The 13,887-nt window shown below is 32.1% G+C and overlaps 1 protein-coding gene across 2 annotated transcripts in view; it reads left to right on the forward strand.

The window, feature by feature from the left end:
• LOC105333022 (receptor-type tyrosine-protein phosphatase epsilon) overlaps window positions 1–13,571 on the forward strand; it is a 38,015-nt gene extending 24,444 nt beyond the window's left edge. Inside the window, exons 13-29 of one of the 2 annotated variants that reach the window (XM_034454675.2) lie at window positions 873–937; window positions 1,469–1,638; window positions 3,805–3,892; window positions 3,979–4,055; window positions 4,150–4,186; window positions 4,373–4,470; window positions 4,673–4,801; window positions 5,126–5,268; window positions 5,574–5,709; window positions 6,064–6,213; window positions 6,362–6,461; window positions 6,690–6,763; window positions 6,849–6,974; window positions 7,096–7,218; window positions 7,376–7,500; window positions 12,762–12,897; window positions 13,339–13,571. In XM_034454675.2, coding sequence (XP_034310566.2) covers window positions 873–937; window positions 1,469–1,638; window positions 3,805–3,892; window positions 3,979–4,055; window positions 4,150–4,186; window positions 4,373–4,470; window positions 4,673–4,801; window positions 5,126–5,268; window positions 5,574–5,709; window positions 6,064–6,213; window positions 6,362–6,461; window positions 6,690–6,763; window positions 6,849–6,974; window positions 7,096–7,218; window positions 7,376–7,500; window positions 12,762–12,897; window positions 13,339–13,410 — 1,849 coding nt within the window. In that variant the 3' untranslated portion in view covers window positions 13,411–13,571. Of the gene's footprint in view, window positions 1–872; window positions 938–1,468; window positions 1,639–3,804; window positions 3,893–3,978; window positions 4,056–4,149; window positions 4,187–4,372; window positions 4,471–4,672; window positions 4,802–5,125; window positions 5,269–5,573; window positions 5,710–6,063; window positions 6,214–6,361; window positions 6,462–6,689; window positions 6,764–6,848; window positions 6,975–7,095; window positions 7,219–7,375; window positions 7,501–12,761; window positions 12,898–13,338 lie in introns of those variants that run through there. The other variant, XM_066073734.1, reaches the window with a different exon arrangement.
• The last annotated feature ends 316 nt before the right edge of the window (window positions 13,572–13,887 follow it).

Below are 13,887 nucleotides of genomic sequence, written 5' to 3' on the forward strand. Positions count from 1 at the left end.
AAATACTATAAAGAACGAGAAATAACCTATTGTATATAGTAGCTCATATAATATCCGTCGATGATCTAATTTTCATGCTACTGACCTCTGAATGTTTATCGACAAATTCGTCAAAATTGCCTATCAAACTAAGTCTTTCTTTAGTGTGAAATTATAATAAATGAAAAACAAAATGGAGGGTAAAAAACGGTGAAATGCAGTTATCTTTATTTATTAAAAAATTCAAAAGAAATGTCAACATCTAAGTTTAAATTTTATTTGTTCAATGTTTTGTTGTATCAATTTTCTTGAATATACTTATCATAAATTGAGCATTACACAACACTGGGTAATAGTGGCATAAAAGATGGTTGCCTTAAACTTGATATATTGTTTGTATTATGTTGGTTTTGAAATTATACACTAACAATTATAAAATGTTTCATATATTATATATGGTGTTGAGTCTGTGTATCTTTCAGATTTTTCCTTTTAGCGGCAGCCAGTGATATAAAATTCTACACTAGTCTATACAACAATTAAATATATAATGCTACAAAACACATATACACAAAACTTTTACAATTAGATTACTTTAAAAAAATTTTTTTTATTAAAATGGCATCAATTCTCATTTTAGATAATGTTTTGTATCACTTTTTTGGTGTTTTAGAACAATTTTAGATATAGTTATTCAGTTTTCAGAAAAAAAAATACTAAATCCTGAGTAAACGCAATTCTTAAGAAATTCTGATTTATCTTAGCGATAGAAGCTTTTTCATTACAATAACGCAGAAGATAATTTGAAAGCGTATTACGTTTAAATAATTTTTTTTCCTGTCGACAATACTTCAATTATTTGATATTGTTTTCACATGTATTCCATATTGCAGACATAGAGGAACTAAAGAAGCAACAACAAACGCTAAGAGTGGACAAAACTATGCTGATATGTGCAGTAGGTGTTTAATTAAGACCATTTTATGTTCAACAATTAAAACTTATTTTATACGATTAATTTGCAGTATTTGGTTTGACGTCTCATAATTTGAAGGATATGTTTTCTTTAACCAATAAACTACTGTCCATACGTACACATGAATATACTCAAAATAGAACAATACTTACATAAAATAATCCTGACAATTTTTAGCAGTCAAGTTTTTTTTCTCAAATACTTTCCTGTTGTTGATGAGTTCAATATCCTATTGCTGTTAACCCCCAAAACACTTATTGAAGCACTTTGTTTATAATTTGCACTTGTTTGCCTTATTCTAAATGTACATTGGTGCAATACACTTTTACAAATCTGGCAGGTTTTTTAAAAGTGCGTGTCATTTCGGAACAAATCAACTAACTTTGAAAATGAAAATCAAAGTATGATTAATTTTTTACCATGTCACTTCATTATAAAAGAGATGTAGAGCGCAATATTAAGGTATAACATTTTTATAAGGGCGACTAATTGTACTGCCTTGTTTTATTGAAGACACACACGAGGCTTCTCCTGGCGAATTTGTAAATGAAGCAGTGATTGGAGATAATGGAACGTATTGTAATACAACTGAATTAAACATAGCCATTAGAGTAGATGATCTACAATGTGTTATATCTGAGAAAAGCATTGGGGAAAATAAAGCTTTTCTTTCCGAATATAAGGTATTTGGGAATAATCGTTTACAAAGAACAAATGATTTGTATAAATATGCTTTACAAAGAGGCATTCAGAAGTTGGAGATCTATTCGATTTTCGTTATTCACTATTCGAATAGCAAAAAGAATTGTGTGCTCGGTTCGTTATTTAAATTACAGTAAACATGCTAATAAACGTAAACTCAAAAATCCATACAAACTTCATTTTTAATTGAAAGAAACAGTTATATAATAGGAAGTATTATATCCTGATCTGACCTAAACATTGGCAGTATTAGCCTGGCGAGAAGGTAAGCCATGATATTCTGTTGAATATTTCAAGGGGCTGGCTTGTATCCTGTATCCCATATTTGGGCTTCATATTTCGTGGGGATGGGACCCCGGCGAAGCGCAGTTGACTCTAAAAATGAATTGGGTTTACAGGGCCATTAACAGGCTAAGATAGCCTGGCGAAAATAGGAAATTTAGTATAATACAATTATAATGGGATATCTTTCAAGGGGCTGGCTTACACCCTGTATCTCATATTTTGGCCTTCATATTTGATGGGGATTGGGCCTCAAGACAGCTCAGTCGACCCGTAAAAGGAATTGGGTTTACAGGGCCATTAACAAGCATAGCTAGCCTGCCGAAAAGAGGAAATTTCGTATAATACAATTATAATGGAATATCTTTCAAGGGGCTGGCTAACACCCTGTATCCCATATTTGGGCCTTCATATTTTTTATGGATCGCGCCCCGGGACAGCCCAGTCGACCCTCAAAAGGAGTTGGGTTTACACGGTCATTAACAGGCTTAGTTAGTCTGGCGAAATGGGACATTTCGTATAATACAATTATAATGGAATATCTTTTAAGGGGCTAACTTACACCCTGTATACCATATTTGTGTCCTTCATTTTTGGTGGGGGTGGGGCCCTGGAAAACCCAAAGTGACCCTCAAAGGAATTGGGTTTACAGGGCCATTAACAGGCTGACCTAACCGGGCGAATATGGGACATTTCGTATACCACAATTATAATAGTATATCTTTCAAGTGGGCTGGCTTACACACTATATCCCATATTTGGTCCTTCATATTTGGTGGGGGTGAGGCCACGGGGCAGCCCAGTCGACCCTCAATAGGAATTGGGTTTAGATGGCCATTTACAGGATTAGCTAGCCTGGCGAAAATAGGAAATTTCATACAATACAATTATAACGGAATATCTTTCAAGAGGCTGGCTAACACCCTGTATCCCATATTCGGGCCTTCATATTTTGTAGGGATTGCGCACCGGGACAGGCCAGTCAACCCCCAAAAGGAAATGGGTTTAAATAGTCATTAACAGGCTAAGCTAGCTTGGCGAAATGCAATATTTAGTATAATACAATTATAATGGAATGTCTTTCAAGGGGCTAATTTATGTTTATTACCATGTTTTTGGTAATTTGAATAGCGAACCGACCACAGAATTCTATTCGCTATTCAAATAGTGAAGAGCGAAAAGCAAACAGAACTCTGAATGTTTTACAAAGAAGGATTTAAGTTATTTTAAAATACCATAGATGTAAGTCATCCAATAATATAAGTCTAACTAAAATTGGTATGAGGTGTAAACGAAAAATCGCTTGGAAGAAATGATTCAAAACAAAAAGAAATCGTTATTTACTATTTTTTGAATTATTTACTAAACATATAACTTAATGTATGCACATCATTTTCTTAACATTCAAGTATATATGTAGTGTACACATATAAATAGTATTCAAAGTAATATGATACAGTACCCACTAATAATATTAAGTTGTTATAGTGGTTAGACTCCAGACCATTACTTACACGATTTAAAGATAAGCAGTGTATTAAATCGTTCAACAACAATACAGATTCAAATTGATATCATTAGTATGTTTCATTGATTGATAATCTCTTCCGATAGTCCCGCATTTAGCAAGTCAATTTTACTTTACATTTTTACATTTACCACAACATAATATTTAAATGTAGAACTTAGTAATAACATCAAGTGTGATTTTTCATACTACTATGAATATGTGCTTTTTTAAGGATATTCCATCACCAATCATTGAAATTTCTTTTAATAATTTCGTATAGCACTGCTTAGCCACATAATCCGATCGCAAAGATATATAGTACAAAGGTTTAAAATGCATATATTAATTTTTGTAGCGACTTCCAGTTGGAAATACTGAAGTATGCAAGCAAGGAAGAAAAAAGGAAAACATAAGCAGGAACCGATTCAAAACAACATTTCCATGTAATACATTTTCTTATAAGTGTTGTTTGTTATTTGTAACTGATGTCACCAATACTTATTTTGTTGTTTGGGAAATTATATTTTAGATGACCATTCTAGAGTGATACTTAAAGAAGGTTGGACTGATGCAGACAATGACTATATCAACGCCAATTTTATTAGAGTAATGTTGACCTTCGAAAATCCAATATGTATACAAAAATAGTGTAAAAATATGAATGCATGTTATTGATACTATTTCAAACATTTCTTTTTAGGATTTTAACGGCAAAACAGTCTATATTGCTGCCCAAGGTAAATTTGTAATTTATTTTACTTGGTTTTGATAAATTCATAAAGTGTCAAGATCAAAACTTTGCTTTGTGGTTTCAATATATTTTAAATAAGTACGCTGATGTTAAAACGGATTTTAAAATAGAATGTCACAGATAAAAACAAAACTCCATAAATCTCAGACATCTTTTTTGAAACAATGTGTAGGACCTAGGACCAACACACTAGCTGACTTCTGGAGGATGATTTGGCAGGAGAACGTTAGGTGTATCGTCATGCTAACAAATTTAATCGAAAACGGAAAGGTGTTTAAATTCTTTTCACATTAATTCTTAAAAGTATTGTACAAGTATTTGTAGTTTATGTTGGTGATATTTTTTTGTGCTGATGAATTGTCTCTGTTCCATGCTATATCTAAAAAAAAAATCATACAAAATATAAGAAACAAAGTACATTGATTGATATTTAAATCCACTGATTTATGATTTTGTTTGGAATACTTATAAGAACAAGTGTACACAGTATTGGCCTGAAAACGATAGTCCATTTGAGGTCGGTCCATGTAAAATGCAGCTACTTGAGGAAACTACGTATGCATTCTACACTCTGAGAAAATTCACGGTGCTAAACACTAAAGTAAGATCACGCATGCATTGTGTTTTCAATTTTGATACCGTTTTTCTAAAGTTATCGTTTCGAACTTTTATTTAAATACTACTTTTTGATATACAAGAATGCATATGGACGTAAATTCCATCCAGTCACTAAAATACAATTCATGTACATATTTTTGTTTTTTATGAAGAACATTTGTCCTTACTTTTGTTTTGATGACAACAATTTAATAATCAGGAACGACATTAGATACATAATTTATACTTATTGGGTTGGTTGAGTTTCATAATAGTACACATTCTCTACGTATACTGTTTATCCAAAATAAGAAATGATTTTCTATAGACGTCTGGAAAAAGAACGATAACACAGTTTCACTATACGGCCTGGCCAGACCATGGAACTCCAGAAGAAATAGGATTGGTTCAGTTCCACAGAGCAGTTACTAGAAAATATCAACAGGGAAAATTAATGCTGGTTCACTGCAGGCAAAAACAAACTTTATATATATATATATTTATGATACAGTTTGCGTCATATGATAAAGTCAAATAATTCTTAGAAATTTCATAGAAGTCTTTTCTGAACATTAGCTTAGATTTTGTAATTTTAATAGGGGAAAACCCCTTTTTATCATAAATTTTGATTCTGTTAATTATTTATTTTATTTTTTCTAAATTAAAACAGATTAAACTAAAAACGAAAACCAAGTTACAAAAACATATACAGTTGAATTCCTTCGAAGAGGTACGTTTAAGTATTTAAGTCTTCTTTTTTCTGCTCCTTTTTGTAGTGCTGGTGTTGGAAGAACGGGGACATTCATTGGTCTCGACTCCTTACTTAAACAGGGACGAGAAACAAGGAGAATCAATGTGTTTGAGTTTGTTAAACAAATGAGAGAGGACAGAATGACCATGGTTCAAACACCGGTTAGAAATTTAAGCATTATGATTTTCGTGTTGCAAACAATTATAATCTGTACTTGCATAGAATAAGTATTTTGTTAACTGTTAAATAATATGATTAAATTAAACTATGAAATGTATACCTCCCTGAAAGCAATTATACGTGTAAGCAAAAAGTCTCATTTTCTTTTAAGTTAGATATCAACACTTATCAGATAATTTGAAGTCAGCGATTGCCTTAAACTCACATTACTCTACTAATTGATTAATGTTTAATGTTGTTACATTATACTTGTGACAGTCAATAAATGTTATAAGAAGGGGTTTTAAAGATAAAATTAAAAATAAAAGATTGCTTTTCATAATTTTCGTTTCCAGGACCAGTATATATTTCTTCACAAAGCATTGCTATATGTATTCGAATACAAAAATACAGCTGTATTGCAAAATGATATACAAACCAATATCAATGCACTACTCCACGACACAGCGCCTTTTAATCAGAGAACTCTGAATGAAGAGTACAAGGTATGTCCTTCATCTTTCAATAGGCCTCTAGTTACTCTTAATTTATATATTATATCGAACGTTTAAAATCATAACACGTTATGATCTGGTATAAATATGTTTCACAACATTAAACTTTATGAAACTTTTTCAACCATCTAATATTCAGTTCCTGCAAACGATTAAACCAGCATATGATGACGAAGATAAAGCAGATGGCAGGAGAGTCGAAAACAAGAAAAAGAATGTAAACATGGATATCATTCCGAGTTAGTTTTTCTTTACACATTGTGTAATGTTTTCTTGAAAATTAATTTCCATTCATCTTTACAGGAGCCTTATATTCCTTTGAGATTGCCAACTAACAATGTTTGATCGCCTATAATCATATAATGAATAATAAAAATATAATGTGCCATCACTTTTTAATCTAAAGCATATCCATGATGCCCAGCGCAATTAAATTCTGATACTTACGGTTTATGGTTTATTTTAAGTTTCAAAGTATCGACCTTATTTGACGTCATTTGTTAATGGAAGGAATGATTATATCAACGCAGTGTGTGTTCCGGTAGGTCAAAATATATCAATTTATTATTATTATTATCTAACCTTCAGTTGCTATGAATTTTTTTATGCATATCATTGTTTTGCAGTCATTTGTGGATTTGGGTGCCCTTATCATTACACAAATGCCCCTCCATGATACAGAAGTAGATTTGTGGAGACTTTGCGTGGACCATGATATTCAAGCGATTGTCATATTGAACGAGAACAACGAGGTACCTGCCATCTACTGTGACAGTTTAAATGTTTTAAGTGTTTATTTCCTTTGGCGATGTAAAGTCTCATTAATTACAACAATAGATTGTAAGAGTGTATATAGCACAGTCTTCATTTCAGGAACTACATTTAATTCCGAAAAGAGGTTCCAATCGTATATGTGCACCGTATATCTTGACTACTGGTAATACCGGAAGTGACATCATTGGATTGTCACAGAACACACTAATGATTGCACACAATGTAAGTGGATAGAACCAATGAGGAAAAAATGCTATAATGATATGTCTACTTAACTCTTCACATAAAAATAAAATGGCATTTATTTATTTTTATCTAATATATCTTTAATGATAAAATATGATTTGTATTTGGAAGCATGTGATGCATTTTTTTACAGGATCAAAAAATAGAAGTTGATGTTCTCAATATACCTGTTGGTAATGACAGTTCTATGCTTAAAGGCGTGGAGTTGCTGCTAGAGAAAGAAAAAAGAAGCAACTTTAAATCGGTTATAATAAGCAGGTTAGAACACAACATAAACTGAATATTCTGTTAAGAATATATTAACACAGAATTTTAACAAAACAAAATGTAATCAAGAATAAAATTATTACGTTAAAAACCAATTTCAGATTATATGAAACTAATGAATTAAAAAAATAAGAAAGGGCAATATACCGATATAGTTTTGGTTTTATTTATACCTTTTTAGCTCACCTGAGCTGAAAGCTATTCTGATTACATTTTGTCCGTCGTCTGTCTGTCTGTCTGTCCCTCTGTCTGTCCGTCCGTCTGTAAACTTTTTACATCTCTGAAACAGCCAGACCAATTTATCCAAATTTGGCACAAAAGCATCCTTATGGTAAGGCAAATATAAATTGCAGAAATAAAACACCGATCTGTATTCAAAGCGAAGAAAACCTCTAAAATGGAGGAAAAGTGGGTTGCATTTTGAAACCCCTACTGGGTTAAGTTTAACGTAATTTAACATAAATATCCTTATGGAAAGGAAATATAAATTGCAAAAACTATGGGTTAATTCTATCTCAAATCTGAGTTATTACGAAAGTAATAATAAAGAAAATGCGTGTTTCGACCAGATTATAACTTCAGGTTCGGTATCACATACTTCTAAAACGGTACGGTGTAAAAGTAAGTTCTTTGTTTAAAGCAGCCATGTTGAATAATAAACGGGTCGATCTGACAAATGTTGTGCAACAGTTCGCGTGTAAAGGGAATCTTTGAAACATGCAAGATATATTGGTGCCGATTTTGTGAAGTAAATTGAGGTTTAATATTTCAATGCGTTGACAGTTTTTACATTTGACGGCTGTGTTATATTAGCTTGATTTGATTTTCGTTCATTTTCATATTATTTATGCTTTGTAACCTTTGGAACCATCGCCTGTATTTTGTAATTTTTACCTATCGAATCAAACATAGACTTCGGTAAATCAGACAGCTGACTGTTTACCTTTCAAATAAGCAAAATCTGATGCGTTAACAAAGTAAATATTCCATAAGAAATATTTATGTTAAAAAGATAAAAATACAATTCATTCTATTGGTTTTTCGGTATGATCTTTTGCGTAATGATTAATGCAAATTGTTTGGTTGAGATGCTCAACATTTTCTCGAGTTTATTCAGTTTAAACAGAGATCAATATCGCTGACGGAAATATGTACTAGGTATATATATAATTCATTTTGAAATATAAATTGTGTTCTTTGTTTTAGTGCATGTCTCTTCTGTTTAACTGTTTAACTGTTTACAATTTCTATTTACTAACCATATTTGAGTGTTGAGCTTCAAATTATAAGCAAGATACAGAGTTTTGTACACAGATATGAGGCCATTTTTTGCTTATATTTTTGATGCTGAAGACGAATTACCAAGTTAAAAATCTAGCAAAATTTTGAGCTATGTATCTTGCTTGTACATGTAATTCTATAATTGACGCTAAAATGTTGGTTGATCATACATTAGAAATTTCTCGCTAAATGTTAAATACTTGTACAAAAAATGATAGGCTGTTTCTACTTTCTGGGCCCCCCTTTTTATACAATGATTCAGAATTATTTGAATTTCACATTAATTTTAATAGTTTTTCAGACTCGAGTTAGGGGGGCAGAACAAAAAAATTAGGTGTACCCCTACCAAAAGTTTAGTTTTATATCTTGCATAGGATTTTCTTATTTTTGGTAAAAATGGTATTACATAAAGGTACAATGTCAAAGATTATGTGTATGCAAAAATAAAGGTAAAATTCGATTATTTACAATATCTATGTTTTGTTATTTTACCGAGGGGCCATATGGTACAATATCTTTTGAACGCCCATAAAAGTCACTGTTGCTCAGGTGAGCGATGTGGCCCCATGGGCCTCTTTTTTTGAGTAAACTCAGGTGACCTATTGCTATCCGTTTTCGTCCGTCGTCGTGCCTCATGCCACGTGCGTCGTGCGTCGTCCGTCGTGCGTTAACTATTTTACATTTTTAATTTTTTCTTAAAAACTAAAAGGCTAATTATTACCATTTTTGGTGTGAGGCATGTCTATGGTAAGAGGAATATAAATTGTGAAATTCGTGGCTCTACCACCCCCGGGGCACCACAAGTGGTGCCAAATATGCCAAGAAAGGCCAAATTTTCAAACATCTAATATCTTATAATGTCCATGAAGCCCTCTACTAAAAGTGTGAAATCCATGACCTCTGGGTCAGAGGTTCTGGCTCTAGGGTGGGGCCAATATGGACATATAGTAAAAAATGTATCAAATTTTAGAAAATCTTCTTCTCTACTCCCATATATATTTCTTAAAAACTAAATGTATGATTATGATATCCAAGAAGCCCTCTACAAAATTGTGAAATTCGTGACCCCTGAGCCAGGGGTCCATGCTCTAGGGTGGGGCCAATATCGCTATATAGTAAAAATGTATTAAATCTTAGAAAATCTTCTCTACTCCCAAATATATCTGTTAAAAACTAAATGCATAATTATAATGTTAATGAAGCCCTCTACCAAAATTGTGAAATTCATGACCCTTGTGTCAGGGGTTCAGGCTCTAGGGTGGGGCCAATATGGCCATATAGTAAAAATGTATTAACTCTTATCAAATCTTCTCATAAATCCCAAACATGTGGGCCAAAAAAAACCTGAATACATGGTTATGATGATCCTCTACCTAAATTGTGAAATTCATGGCTCAGGACATGGGGGATATGGCAATATAATGTTAATGCATATTATGTTTTAAAATCTTCTTCTCTATTCTCACACATCTGTATGGAAAACTGACTTCATAGTTATGTTTACTAGGAAGTCCTCTACTAAAATTTTTAATTTCATGTCCCATGGAGTATGTGTTTCGACTCTAGGACAGGGCCAAATGGATGTATAGGTGTTAATTCATATAATGTTTAATGAACTTCTTTACTCCAACACACCTGAAAGGAAACTGATTCATGGTTTTGTAGACCAGATATTTAAATTTTTCGCCCAAATTATAGGTTTCATAGTTCTTTCTGAAAGATTTCAGGCAGGGAGGTGGTTGTCATTAAAAATTAATTATTTTTCCACTCCAAAATGAACCCAATTGAATAAATGTATGACACTTCTCGACAAGTTTGTATATGGATTATATGCTACTCAGGTGACCGTTAAGGCCTGTTAACCTTTTGTTATTAAGTCAAATTTTCTTATCTGTGTTTATTATTTGATTACTTTTATATTTGTCATAATATGTTTAACTGTGCGACCGTTGGGGCTAGCGAAGCGTGTGATCAAATAATGATTTTTGATAAATCAATAAATGAAATTAGCAACGTAACATTGATGAATTTGAATGCAAAATAAACTTAAACATACTTATTTTTCAGTAAATTTGCATTACTCCTAATTTATAAGAATATTTTTATTATTTGTGTGAAGAATTTATCTCAGATGCAATGTTGTTGAGAAATAAAGATTATAACATAATGTTCCAGGCACGTAGCATCGTTTTTGAAAGAGGGGGCAGACTCATCCAACAAATCTTGAAAAGCAAAAAAAAAATTAAAAAGAAAAGGAAATATTGTGGAGGGGGGGGGGGCTGGCTGGCGTAGAATATGTATAACTTCAATTTCACTCCTAATTTCCCTACTTTCATACCAATTTTTTACCTAATCCCAAAAAAGTGAGGTGGGGGGGGGGGCAACTCCATGATAATTCAATTTTTTTTATGTAAATATAAAAAAAAAATAGTTGCTGCGAGAAAAAGTGTAGGGGGCAGGCCCCCTTGCCCCTCCCTGCTCCTCCCTACCCCCCCCTCCACCCCGATGCTACGTGCCTGTCTTCATTGCAGTTAATTTCGTCTTTTAAAAGTGATTGTAACGTCAGTTGCCCACCTTCCCCTGGAAGAGTGTAATAAATGGAAGTGAAAATAAAAAACCCTTGAACAGTTAAAGAGCTAAAGCAATGCTACACACTCCCCATCCCTCACCCCGGATTATAATTTTCATGATTTTGAGAATTTTTTTCTTTTTGCTTGTGAAAATATTTTTCATGTCCCTTCCCATTAAAAAACCGATACTATATGTATGTTCCTGTATATTACCCCAACCTAATAATAAATGAATATCCTAATTATAAATGAGTGCAAATTGCAAATGTCTCCTATCCCTGAAGAAATATCCCATTCGTTAGCTTTGAAATATTTTGAGAGGATTTTCGTAATATTTCAGCAGATTTACAATAACTAGTTTGAGTAATTTCCACTTATTGTGACGTCAAAATCAAGTTGATTAAGTGTCGTCTGGCTCTTTAAAAACTACCATGAGAAATAAAATTACGCAAAGTATGCTGTTTTTTTACTTAAAAAAACATAATGTTCTTGAAATTACACATTTCATCTGCTTCTCCAACGTTTAATTGGATTCTTGCGAGAACATGAGAACGCCATTCCCAATGCTTGTGATTGCATTCCGTCTTCTTAAAATTGCATTGTGGGTCAAAATTAACTGACACCGAAACATTCTGTCGGATCAATGTGTAGGAAAGCCATTGTGACATCACTCGATTAAGGGACGAAAACTCCGTTAGTATTTTGTAATGGAATAAGGTTGTGTCAGCAACATATTAACAATGCATGTACACAGACTTTAATTATTTTTATCTTGTTCTCGTGAGAGCGTGAAATGGGCAACAATATTTACAGGGAACTGCTGCTCCGATAAAAACAGGGCATTACTGGTCCGAGTGACGCCAAAAAAAAAATCATTTGAATCGATGAGCAACTAGTCTGAATTTTCTATTCAAACACATCTTGCTTGTAGAGCTCGCTTCGCTCGCTATTATTATTTTGCACTTAAACATTTGAAAAAACCCACAATCTACGTTGCAAAAAATATTGATTGAATTACTAAGGCAGATACATGTACATTAACAGGTACATTAACAATTAATAAACAAACTTTTCATTATATCAAATTTAACAAATTTTCTACGAATCAATTTTTTTGTAAATATGATTAAAGATATCAAATTAATGTAGCATTGCAGTTTTGTATGAGAACCTTTGTTTAATTTCCTAAACCGACATATTAAACCACGCACAAAACAAATTGTCCTTTCATTACTCTATGACATCAGCAGTTGCAACTAAGCAAAAGTAATCTGATTTTGTTTTACATTAGTCCTCTAACATTTTAATAAGTATTTATTTTTTTAGACAAAGTGGCGGCCTAGCTTGGATATTCTGTGTTGTACATAATATCCTTCAATATTTTACGTTTATTTCATACAGGGACGGTGCCGGCCCAGCTGGTATATTCTGTGTTTTACATAATGCACTTCAACAGTTACGTACGGACGGAGAGGTTGATATATTGACCACAGTCAGATTAGTCCAATCAAGACGACCGGAAGTCATAACTAAACTGGTAAGTTAAGGAAATTAACTCAATCAAATATTTTTTAAACCTTTTTTTAAATGTCAATAATACTGGTTTAGATAAGGAATACTGTTTTGAATGTTTCCAATAATATTTATAAAAAATATGGTTTAAATTATTAAAGTGTACACATATTTAGGACCAATGATATATTTTGTAATCAAACAATGCAAATAACGCAATGCGTTCTAGTGATTTAGGAGAAAATGTTGAAAAACATGCTCAAAAATATGATGTGATACTAATTTTGATATAGTAAAATTCAGACAGTTTAACATTAACTGTAATGAATAAACGAATATATCATATTGACTTTCATATCGCATGTACTTACTGGCTAGATAATGCCATGTTTTAAGCTAGACCTTAAAACATGTTTATATTAGATTGAAAGAGCTTATTTTTTTTTTATTTTTTTTTTATTTTTAGGAGGAGTACAAGAAATGTTATGAACTGATTTTACTCTTTGTGTCAGAAGATGGAATTTACGCTAATATGTGAACCGTCTCTGTATGCAATAAACACAAAGAAATTTTAATAAAAATGTTTTTTGTTCATAAATATGAACTATTTACAAGATATATAATAGTAATCAAGCCTAAGTATGTATTCTTATCACAATCATATAATTAAAAAAAAAATGTTGCATGTTTATCTACTTATGCATTTTGATATACATCGATTTCTTTTAATGTACAGAGATATATAGGTTAGTCATTCCCACTTATTTTTGTAAGCAAATTCATTCAAGATCTACCAGCTTTTATTAATGATTCAATTTGTTAAGTTCTGTTTACTTTTACATTGTATGTCAGAAAAAAGTATTCAGCTATTATTTATTGGAAAAAACTTACTAAAACAAATTTCATTGTTGTGACTGGATGATCTTCCTTTAATTTTGTTTTAAACACATTGCAAATGTAATGCTATCAAAAGTGGCTTTGGTAATTTTTTTTTATGATACATGGATTTAATTTG

The sequence above is a fragment of the Magallana gigas genome, chromosome 10, assembly GCF_963853765.1.
Source record: "Magallana gigas chromosome 10, xbMagGiga1.1, whole genome shotgun sequence".
In the NCBI taxonomy this organism is placed as follows: domain Eukaryota; kingdom Metazoa; phylum Mollusca; class Bivalvia; order Ostreida; family Ostreidae; genus Magallana; species Magallana gigas.